Source organism: Danio aesculapii, chromosome 5 (assembly GCF_903798145.1).
Source record: "Danio aesculapii chromosome 5, fDanAes4.1, whole genome shotgun sequence".
Classification (NCBI taxonomy): domain Eukaryota; kingdom Metazoa; phylum Chordata; class Actinopteri; order Cypriniformes; family Danionidae; genus Danio; species Danio aesculapii.
In genome coordinates, this window is record NC_079439.1 from 20,921,475 (window position 1) to 20,934,040 (window position 12,566).

Genomic DNA, 12,566 nt, shown 5'->3' on the forward strand with positions numbered 1-12,566 from the left:
CTAAAATACTGCTGTACACTACACTGTAAACCCCTAAAAACTTTATATAGACCTTTGTTGAAAGTATAGGTTTGGCTAGTTTACCGATTCCTGTGTGACACTCGTAGAGAAAGAAATCAATAATGAAACTAAAGTTTATGACCACAGTGTTCCTATCTCCTGATGGCTACTTCCAGCAGGATAATGCACCATGTCATAAAGTGCGAATCATCTCAGACTGCTTTCTTGAACATGACAATGAGTTTACTGTACTCAACTGGCCTCCACAGTCACCAGGTCTCAATCCAATAGAGCACCTTTGGGATGTGGTGGAACGCGAGATTCACATCATGGATGTGCAGCTGACAAATCTGTAGCAACTGTGTGATACTATCATGTCAATATGGACCAAAATCTCTGAGGAATATTTACAGTATCTTGTTAAATCTATACCACAAAGGATTAAGGCAGTTCTGAAGGCAAAAGGGTGTCCAACCCGGTACTAGTAAGGTGTACCTAATAAAGTGGCCGGAGAGTGTAGCGCTACAAGACAACAAGCCAGTCAGTCTAGTTTTTGTGGTGTGTTTCACACGTCACCGGCAATTCGCCCAATTTGACATGTTGAATCGTGTTGGGATGTTAGTGAGAAAGTGGACAAAATGTTTAGTTTGGCTGCTAAGTAAGTCATGCGCGAGAATAAAATCTAAAGAGATGAAAGCAAACAAAGACAGCACAGACTTTCTGATGCTACATCTCGCCTGAGCATTTCAATTTACATTTAGTCAGGTTTCTGTCAAAGCAACTTACAATTGACGAGACATTCAGCAGTTCAACAAGAAGCGGCAGACACACAGGAAGTGCTAATTACACAAAGGAACTGTTAATGCTCAGTGAATTAGGTGCTAGAGTGAAGTGTGTTTCTACAGGTGGTGTGTCAAACCCACTCACCTATGTAAAGCACACTTTATAAATGCATAGTGGAATTTTTTTTTATGGAACGAGAAGAGTTAAGGTAGAGGTCGCCCCGCCCTGCCCCGTTTTCTTCCTGACCCAACTGTTTCTGCTAAATTTAGATCTGGTTTCCAAAATCTCACGTTTAAATTGGGTACTAGCAAAAGAGAGAGATAACAGATAAAACCTTAGGTTGTGCAAGGATTGTAGGCTAAATGTCAGTTTTGTTTGCCCCTTTGTGATGAGACATGAGTGCCCCCTCAAACCTGAGGTTCCAGTCTTGTGAAGACTGCTAAAGGGTAAAACTTTGAGGTATTTTCACATGCAAAGGGAAACTTTTTTCCAGCAAACTGACCATTTTCTAGTGCAAGCTGAAGGACAGCGCATCTTCACATTACTCTCCCATGTTGGTAATGCCCACTCTGAGGAGCATTAGGCAGATAATGCGCGCACAGACTGTGCAAAAAAAGCACGTGCAGAAAGCACTGGTCCATGCGTTCATCATGTGTAACAGTCGTATGCATTGGCTGTACCGGTGCTCAATGAGAATGAGGAAATCGCAGATATAAAATAACTGATATTCTGAAATAACGTTTTGACTCGGGAGCGCTATATTGTTAGACCACCCGCTCCCGTTCAAATTACACCAGAGTGACTGACCGATACTGTGTTTTATTCGGAAATTTATTCCCACGCCGCAAGAAATCTGGACGGGTCCCGCGGCTCCCGCAATACAGTCAAGGGAATGCAGACCTCTAGTGTGAGTGTGTTTCTACAGGTGGTTTATCAAACCCACTCATGTGTGTGGCGCACTTTAAAAGAAGTGTTTTTTTTTGTTATTTTTTTTATGGAGCGAAAAGAGGGAAGTGTGTCTCTACAGTTGGTTTGTCAAGTCCACTCAGCTGAGTGAGGCACACTTTGACTATGTATAAAACACATTAATATTTTCATATCACGAGCAGGCCAAAATGAAGAACCAAATCATTCTCATATTCAAAATAAACAGCACTACTTGGTTTGCATTTCTTACTTCTGATGTCATAATTTTGGTTTTCCTTTTTAAATGAGAAATACAGACTATCAAAACCTGCTTTCCTACCCTAAGATCACACAGGCTTATGAAAGCCCATTAAAGAGCCAAAAATCAGAAACCAAGGTGTCGTTTACATGACAATAAAGGGATGGACATGGTCAGCAACAATAGCATTACACCACCACCAGCCTGAACCGTTAATACAAGGCAGAATGGATCCATGCTTTCATGTTGTTGATGCCAAATTCTGACCCTACCATCCGAATGTCGCAGCAGAAATCGAGACTCATCAGACCAGGCAACATTTTTCCAATCTTCTATTGTCCAATTTTGGTAAGCCTGTGCGAATTGTAACCTCAGTATCCTGTTCTTAGCTGACAGGAGTGGCACCCGGTGTGGTCTTCTGCTGCTGTAGCCCATCTGCCTCAAGGTTGGATGTGTTGTGTGTTCAGAGATGCTCTTCTTCATTCCTCAGTTGTAACGAGTGGTTATTTGAGTTTCTGTTGCCTTTCTATCAGCTGGAACCAGTCTGGCCATTCTCCTCTGACCTCTGGCATCAACAAGGCATTTTTGCCCACAGAACTGGCGCTCACTGAATATTTTCTCTTTTTCAGACCATTCTCTGTAAACCCTAGAGATGGTGGTGCATGCAAATCCCAGTAGATCAGCAGTTTCTGAAATACTCAGACCAGCCTGTCTGACACGAACAACCATGACTCGTTCAAAGTCACTTAAATCACCTTTCTTCCCCATTCTGAAGCAGCAGATCGTCCTGACAATGTCTACATACTTAAATGCATCGAGCTGCTGCCATGTGATTGAAATTTGCATTAACGAGCAGCTGGACAGGTGTACCTAATAAAGTGGCCAGTAAGTGTAAGTATATAATGCTCTCATGTCTTAATAATTTAATAAAAAGTGATAACACTTACAGGATTCATGGTTTATATTTTTTTACCATGTTGTGTGGGCGTCTATAGAACAAATCTGTCTAGAGAACAAAAAAAGATCAAGAACATTTGTAGTGCTTTAACAGTGTTTACGTACTCCATAGTATGTGCAAGTTTTAAGATGAAATTTGAATGCTGGATGCTTATGAAATCAGTAAAATATGGGCAGAAAACAGGAGAAGAGCTTTTGCTAGCAAAAATAATCTGGCATGAGATGAACACTTTTTAAAAACTTTATTCATACAGTATGGCTTAATTTCTGATATCAATCAAACCTCCAGAGCAACAACTGAAGCTCAAAATTATAAATTAAGTTTATTTAAAAAATAAAGAACACGTTTGTTTTCTTAGACACAGGCATAGCAATAATATTAATAAGTGGAAGACCAGTTCATCTGAACAACAACAAACACTGAGCTCCAAGTCACTGACATTTAGCTCTAAATATACTGAGTTACCAGTCCACCACACAACTCTCTGTTATCACTAACCTGATTAGGTCAGACCAAAATACTTTGTAGAGAGGATATATCTAGGAGCTTCCTAAACATATACGTTGATCTAAAAAAAAACAACAACAGCAATTAAAACGCTTTGAAACCATCACAAACACAGTATCTATCTGCTGGTGAAGATGGTTTCGACCTCAGATATATTCAGTGAATGTATTTAAAATAGAATAAATAATGTTGTGAAATCATTGGTGAATACAAAGTTGCTTTCATTGGTGAACACAGATTTCAATCTTTTTACAGCACTGATCAAAGCCCATTTAACATGTGGTGTACCCCTGGGTTCAATGCTGGGACCACTGTCTCAAATTAGCAGATGTCAACTAATAAGCAAAATATTTTAGTTCATATTATTGATTCATTTTTCTTCAGCTTAGTCCCCTTATTCATTAGGTGTTAACTATTAACTATACTAGCATGTTTTACACGGCGGATGCCCTTCCAGCTGCAACCCAGTACTGGGAAACAACCATACACACTCATTCACACACATACTATGGCCAATTTAGCTTATTCAATTGACCTATATCGCATGTCTTTGGACTGTGGCGGAAACCAGAGCAGCCGGAGGAAACCCACGTGAACACGGGGAGAACATGCAAACTCCACATAAAAATGTCAACTGACCCAGCTGGGACTCAAACCAACGACCTTCTTGCTGTGAGGCGACAGTGCTAACCACGGAGCCACCTATTTAATGTTCATTCATTGATTTTCTTTTCAGCTTAGTCTCTTATTCAGCATATGTTTTACGCAGTGGATGCCCTTCCAGCTGCAACCCATCACTGGGAAACACCCATACACTCCCATTCACACACATACACCACGAACAATTTAGCCTACCCAATTCACCTATACCGCATGTCTTTGGATAGTGTGGGAAACCGAAGAAGCTAGAGGAAACACGAACACGGGGAGAACATGCAAACTCCACATAAACATGTGGACCCAGCTGGGACTCGAACCAATGACCTTCTTGCTGTGAGGCGACAGTGCTAACCATTGAGCCACCTGGTTAATATTGTATGAAACTTAAATAGTTTATAAATAATATTTTACAAAGGTGTGATCTAAGTGTACTTTTTGTGCCCATTGTACATCCAAAGTACATCCAAATCTAACAAACACCCTACAACTTGGTTGGATTATCATTCTCATATTTTTCTTTATATATATTTGTACATTTATTCTACTCTATAAATCTGATTATGATTCATCTGAGACAGCATTAAACCTGATGTTGTGAAAATTCTGAGTAATACTTAATTATAACATATATTTACATTTATACTGTACCTAATCTTGGCCTACTAGACCACACTACCTGAATGTTTTTTTTATCAGACAGATTACAGTTCATATTTATGATACAATATAGATTATCATTGAATTGAAAGGCTTTGATGATGATGATGATGATGATAATTAAAAAAACATCCACATCCATCCACAAATGGTGAACTAAATACAGTGCATCCGGAAAGTATTCATAGCACTTCACTTTTTCCACAGTTGTTTATGTTACAGCCTTATTCCAGAATGGATTGAATTCATTTATTTCCTCAAAATTCTACACACAATACCCAATAATGACAATGTGAAAAAAAGAGTTTTTTCAATTGTAGCAAATTATTACAAATAAAACACCTGAAAAATCACATGTACATAAGTTTTTGTCCATTCCTCTTTGCAGTACCTCTCAAGCTCTATCAGGTTAGATGGGAAGTGACAGTGTACAGCCATTTTCAGATCTCTCCAGAGATGTTCAATGGGATGTAGGTCTGGGCTCTGGCTGGGCCACTCAAGGACATTCACTGAGTTGTTGTGAAGTCACTTCATTAATATTTTTGCGGTGTGCTTTGGATCATTGTCCTTCTGTAAGATGAACCGTCGCCCCAGTCTGAGGTCAAAAGCACTATGAAGCAGGTTTTCATTCAGGATGTCTCTGTACATTGCTGCATTCATCTTTCCCTCTATTCTGACTAGTCTTCCAGTTCCTGCTGCTGAAAAACATCCCCACAACATGATGCTGCCACCACCATGCTTCACTGTAGGGATGGTATTAGCCTGGTGACGAGCGGTGCCTGGTTTTCTCTAAACGTAACACTTGACATTCACTCCAAAGAGTTTAATTTTAGTCTCATCAGACCAGAGAATTTTGTTTCTTATGGTCTGAGAAACCTTCAGATGCCTTTTGGCAAATTCCAGATGGGGAGTGGCTTCAGTTTGGGCACTCTACCATACAGGCCTTATTAGTGGATTGCTGCACAGATGGTTGTCATTCTGTAAGGTTCTCCTCTCTCCACAGAAGAATCAGAATGGAGGCCACTGTGCTCATTGGAACTTTCAGAGCAGCAGAAATTTTTCTGTAACCTTCCCCAGCCTTGTGCCTCAAGACAATCCTGTCTCGGAGGTCTACCAACAATTCCTTTGTCTTCATGCTTGGTTTGTGCTTTGACATGCACTATCAACCCTGGGACCTTATATAGACAGGTGTATGCCTTTTCAAATCATGTCTAATCAACTGAATTGACCACAGGTAAACTGCAATTAAGCTGCTGAAACATCTCAAGAATGATCAGTGGAAACAGAATGTACCTGAGCTCAATTTAGAGCTTCACGGCAATAGCTTGTGATTTTTCAGGTTTTTTTATTTTTAATAAATTTGCAACAATTTCAAAAATCTTTGTTCACTTTGTCATTATGGGGTATTGTGTGTAGAATTTTGAGGAAATAAATGAATTTAATCCATTTTGGAATAAAGCTGTAACATAAAAAATGTGGAAAAATTGAAGTGCTATGAATACTTTATGGATGCACTTTATTTGATTATGAAGAGGTAACGGCATTCAAAGTTTTCAGAATAGTGCAAAGAGTCAGGCATTTTCTTTTACATCTAGTACATGATTGGCTGCTCCATTGCGAATACATTTCTGCTCAAATCTCTCAACTTGCCATCTAATCAAACTCACTTTCACAGGTCAACACATACACATCCTTACACAACACCCTCAAGAGGATTTCTCTTACGGCTTCAAGCCATACGATGATACACTGATAACGTTCACGTTAAATTAGAACTAAAAACATGCAAATACAGCTTAGATTAAATAAAAACAAATCTCAGTTGACAATGATAAAATAACTAAAATAGTCAGGATTGCATTTCAGGTGGAAGTAAGATCAGTTGTTCTCTTTGGTGGTTATAGTAACTAGTTGCTTTGCAGCCTTGGCGATGTCATAAGCACACTGGATGACCTGTTGAGTGACCAACTGCATGTCTGAGGCAGGACTGCTCTCCAGAGGAGATGCTTTCTTACACTCGGTCTGGAGCCGATTCGCACTGGACGTTAATAATCGCAGAGAGTTCCTGACCGTCTCAGAGCGTGGTCTCTGTGGACAACGTACAGAAAACACCAACTTTAAACAAGTTTAGGACATTTGCTGTGAATGTGACTTTTTAGCATGTGGTAAAACTGATTCTTTTGAGTCGACTCAACGATGAATGAGTCGTCCTTTGTTTGGATCTTTTGCCTGAACACGTCGACGTCGATATGGGACATCACCAAATATGAAGTACCGGATCCGGTAAAACGTGATCACAGCTATGAGGGATCATGGGGTTAATCATGACACAAAGATTACGATCACTGAGAGATGGCCAGACATGCGGTTATGGGGAATAAAGGGTTAAGGGTAACACAACAATACCACAGTATACCATGTGCTGTGTTTGTTCCTGTCATTTTTCTGATGATTGCTACAATAACCTACCCTGCAGCGTGGGATTCGCCGGCCGTTTGTTATTAAAGGAAGAAGCAGCAAAGACTACTAATGTATGGGACTTTGCCAGTAACTGTTACACAGTTTATATGGACCAGTTTCTTCTTCCTCCAGATCCTGTAAATGTTTCTCCTTACTACAGAACATGTAAGTGTGATTAAAATTGTTGTCTCCTTTTCTTTAGTTTGCAAAATATGTGTTTAATTGTGTGTTGTAACTTGTAATCGCTCCGCGCGGCTTGTAAACTCTCATATATTCAGTGCTTGTAATGTATCTCTCAGGTTAAATCTTTATGGGGCTATTCACATATTGCGTTCAAAACCATGTTGAAAATGTAACACGTGCTTCCTCCTTTACTGATGTAAATATGTTTGTGAGGTTGTGTGGTCAATTTTCAAAATAGTTCAACTTTGCCACTGTGTGGATTAATACTGAATGCGTGTCATTGTTATTACTTGGGGTTAGGGTTAAGAATAAAGCATATGCTGGTGTTTAACTGCATTGGTTTAATGCACTCCTGCATTGGGCTCACACATATAGACCAATTACCAACCTACATCACACATGACGTCACACTGGTCCCCGGTTGCAAAAAAAACACAGGTATTGACATCATGTACTGTCATTTATTCATCAGGTATGGCAACCAAAATCCAACGTCTGATAGATGTCATAGTGGTAACGTCCACACAACGTCAAGCTGTAACATCATCATTGTTATTTGGTTGATTTTAGGTTGGACATTTACGTCGGCCCGACGCTGGGTTCTGATGTCAACCCGATTGTCATTTCCAAACAAAATGCACACGTCCTCTGACATTGGGGTACAATGTTAATCTGACGTCATGTTGACGTCCTGTGCCTGCTGGGTATCTATCATGATATTCTTCTTAACCACTTGGGGTCTAAAGCTGATGTTCAGGTTACAGTTCTCCGCTATCTAAAGGTTAGGACATTTACTGTGAATTTTCTTTTACTGTGATAATGTTTTTTTTGTATGTGGTGTCCTCCAAGGTTCGATTTTGGGACCTTTGTATCAAATGACATGCTTAAACGTACAACTTGATATTCAATGCTTTAAAAAAAATCTCCAAGCTGCTTTTTATTTCCAAGATTTTAGAGAATGTGACCTACTCACAGCATTTATGGTTTTCTATGATGTAAAAGTCACATTTGACTATCAACCCTGATATTCTTCTCAACCACCTAGAGTTTATAGCTGATGTTCAGGTTAAAGCTCTCAGCTATCTAAAGGTTTGGACATTTACTGTGAATTTTCTTAAAAATCTGACTTTTTAGAAAATGGTGTGCCCCATGGTTCGATCTTGGGACCTTTGTATCAAATGGCATGCCTAAACATACAGTTTATATATTCAATCCTTAAAAAATATCTCCAAAACTGCTTTTTATTTCCAAGGTTTTAGAGAATGTGGCCTACACACAGCATTTATGGTTTGAGAATCACATTTAACACTATCAACCATAATATTATTCTTAAACATAGAATTTAAAGCTGAATTCAGGTTACATGTCTCAGTTATCTAAAGGATAGGACATTTGCTGCGAATTTTCTTACAAATCTGACTTTTTAGCATGTGGTGTCCCTTAAGGTTCAATCTTGGGACCTTTGTATTAAATGACCAAATGTTGACAAATGAGCAAAAAAAGTTCTGAATAACATCAGAACAAATATAAACAATTCAGAAATAAATAAGTGATCTAGATGTACCTTTTGTGGCCCTTGTACATCAAAATGTGCACCTTACAGTTTTTTTTTTGCACTGAATTTATGAAGTGTGGGGAGAAACTGCTTACCTTGGGGAACAGAGCCGCCATCTCATTCACAGCCACATGTATTCTTTCTGCGCAGGGTACAAAGCTATTAGAGGACAAAATGAGAGATGCTGTATTAAAATCTTATAATAAAAACCATCGCAAATGAGTTTTGAAAGTGGAAATTTAAGCTAACCCCACAGCAAACGTTTACACTACAATGAAAAAAATAATTGGTCTATAATATTGCCTTCAATAATTTTCTGCCTTTTAAAATACCTTTTGTTGAATAACAGTGATCCATTCGGACTTATAATAGTACACAGAAAAATTACAGATACATATAACTTCAAATTCTGTGCAATAATCCACGCCAAACCATGCAGATTTATTTGAAACGCTAGTTGTGCAGCAGACATGATGCATCTTCAGCAAAACCCATATTTTAGAGGGTAAATCTCATTTTAAAAATAGGTTTGGCTTTTTTTTTTTTAATCAATGAATTGAAAAATTTTAAAAATCCCATTTTTTTGCAGTGAAATACAAACCAGTGCAGAAACAAAAAGTTAAAATGTTAGATGGATGTCAGTACAAAGCCATTTCCTAAAAGAGAAACCAACACGAGTTCCTGCGAACAAAAGCGAAGTTGAGAAGAGAGCGCAAGGCCTTCAGCCTGAGACATTCTAGTAATCATGCAGGTGACATTCGTGTTGAGATTAGTGGGTGAGTTCTGAAGAGAGGGGTAGAGGTAGACACTGTGCCTGTGAGGCAGGGACAGAGGCCAGAGTACCAGGAGGCAGGGTTGTTGGGGTTGGCTGGATGGGGAGCTCTGAGGCCGAGGGGCTGCATGGGAGACGGGGGTTTGTCTGCCCAAGGCACCAGTGTGCTGAAACAACCAAGACTGTGTCTAAGTCTGCGGACACTCTCCCTCTGCTCACATGGTGCACTGGTGGGGGAAAAAGACAGATCGGGACCCAAACAGAGCGCGGCCACCGACAGGACAGACCCCAAATGATGATCACAGACAATTGGAGAACAGACAGAAAATGGAAATGTATGAATGGACTGATGATGGATTTCATGGTTGGGAAACACTTTTCATTAATGAGGTAGAGAAGTTCACCTGTGATGAAAATCATCTTTTGTAAGCTGTTTGGACAGAACCGTGTGTAGGTATAGTGTGTCTGCGGTGATATTGGAGTGCTAGAAACCCAACAAGTCTCTTTTTTAAAATTTCCTGATGTTGAAATAGGATCCAAATCCCAGTGACGTAACGCAGGAGTGTGGTTTTCCCCACACACTGAATTGATTGACAGGCGCCATGTTTCTATAATAACATGTAAACACGTCCACAGATTTTTTTTTTTGCAAATAAACTTGGAATTGTAATATTTGTAATATTTGTTACAACTCTCTGTGATTTTTATGTTTAAAACGGTTTTAAAACAGCATAATAAAGACAGTAAAATTTTACATTCGTGTGAGACTCATCATTTCAGAAAGGCTTGAATAAACTCCACCACAAATACATGAAATAAGCTTGGTATTTTTGAATAATGAGCTGTATTTCAGCTTCATCCGAGTCTGTCTCTGTCACTGTTCTGTTAATCTGAGGCAACGCATGATGAGAAGCAGGCACGCACGTGGGAACTGTGGGTGGGCAGAAGCAGCTCATTTTCATTTAAAGCCACAGGCTTATCTTACATCTTGTATAAAGTGTAAAATAGATGCCCTTTAATAAATGGAAATGATTCTTGAACACAAAATCAGTTTCACTGGAGTAAAAGCTGCTGTAATTTAACTGTCATCACAGGAATAAATAATTATGTTTATATTAAAATAGAAAACCTATTTCAACAATATGGAAATAATATTGCAGCAGTGTATTATTTTATTGTACTTTTTTTAAATCCTACTGACCCTAATTAATGAAGGCCTATATAAAATGAGAAAATGTAACAAATATATTTATATTACACATTTTCAAAATGAGGTCAGTGTTGTAAAATGTAATCTAAGCAACTAGCCACTTTTCAAGCTGAGGAATTATTTAGACAATTTATCAGATCACTTATGTAATATATATATAATAAAAACTATACACAGTATGTTGCTTATGTTTTAAAGGGTTAATGAAAACTTATTTAAAACTATTATATTTTTTGTCAAAGTTTATGCACCCTCACGTGGTTCCATACCAGTTTTTAGTTTTTTAGTAGATATTTTGAAGAATGTTATGACCAAACAATTTCAGTTCTCCTTTACTTAAATTTTTATTTCTGTCCATATAGTAAAAACCCTTTTCTTCAAAATATTTTCTGTTGCACCTCATTTTTACATGTACTTACAGTGCAATATGAAGCTATATGATACTTTGTGAGCACATAATGCTGACAAAAAATATTGACTTTATTCAGCAGATTCCTCTGCTCAGTGTCAGTATAGGGCACGCATTCACAAGCATTAGGGATTGATGTACAAATGTCAGAATTGCGACACAGGAATGTGCGCCCTATACTGACACTGAGGAGAGGAGATGGTTAAATAAAAATGTTATGTTAGTTTTATGTGTGCACAAAGATATTTCTCTTAGTTTAAAACGGCATAAAGGTGAGCAATTAATTACATCCTTTATATTTTTAGGTGAACTAACCCTTTAAGGTGCAGAGGTACTGAAGATTTAGGATTAGTATTTATTACAGAGTTTATATAATGACTATACTGTATTTACTGTATGGTAAAATAAAATGCATCCATATTTCATTTTATGCATCACAGAACAAAAAATAAATAAAAATAAAAATACACCTTATAATGACTTTTGATTGGTCAGTTTATTTTTACTCTAGGTCTATTCTACACTAAAAAATGTAATGACAAAAAAAAAATCAAGACAATAAATATTTTTATGTTGCTTTAATTTATTTTAATAAGTTAATTAAGTTTCAGCTAAATGTTTTTAAGGTCTACAAAGTTTGGCTACATATTTTTTAGTGCGTTTGATTAATGTAAGCTGAGATGACCAGAAAAGTTCGTTTGATTTAACTAAAAGCAACAAAATGAAGGCAGCAAGAATTTTTCACAGTGTATGCTACTGTTCTAAGTCAAACATTTTCAGTCTGAACCAAATGAACTGAACTACACCCTAAACAATGCTGAAACAATTTGTACCCAACTCATGAAAAGTGCCAACATTCACATGTGGATTTGTTAAACATGTGGCAGAAGTTAACGAAAGACAGAAGGGGATTGGATGACATCAGATAGTTTTGTTTTGTTTTTGAAGATGTAAGAAATATAAGACGTTTTTAAGGCTCACCTCTCATGCTTGTTCTCCTGCGCGGCCCTCAGCAGCTCCTGGATGTTTTTAGTGATCTGCTCAGTTTTCCGGATGACGTCTTCGGTGCTGGGTAGACTGGGGTCCAGCTCAAACTCGTGGTCCTCCAGCTCAGGGATAGAGCCGCTTTCTCCCAGCCAGCCACTGCTGCGAAGGCGACATCTCCGGCCAAAACTGCAGGAGGTCGTATAAACGGAGCGAAGAAGGCATCAGGATGAGTTAAAGCTGGACACATGGTTACTTGATGC

General features: G+C 38.4%; 1 protein-coding gene across 1 annotated transcript in view; it reads right to left on the reverse strand.

Moving 5' to 3' along the window:
• Positions 1–3,130: 3,130 nt before the first annotated feature.
• git2a (G protein-coupled receptor kinase interacting ArfGAP 2a) overlaps positions 3,131–12,566 on the reverse strand; it is a 35,798-nt gene continuing 26,362 nt past the window's right edge. The window contains exons 15-18 of the mRNA XM_056457525.1: positions 12,301–12,492; positions 9,772–9,927; positions 9,024–9,087; positions 3,131–6,818 (exon numbers count right to left, since the gene is read on the reverse strand). Of these exons, the coding sequence (XP_056313500.1) occupies positions 6,609–6,818; positions 9,024–9,087; positions 9,772–9,927; positions 12,301–12,492 (622 nt within the window). The 3' untranslated portion in view covers positions 3,131–6,608. The remainder of the gene's footprint in view (positions 6,819–9,023; positions 9,088–9,771; positions 9,928–12,300; positions 12,493–12,566) is intronic.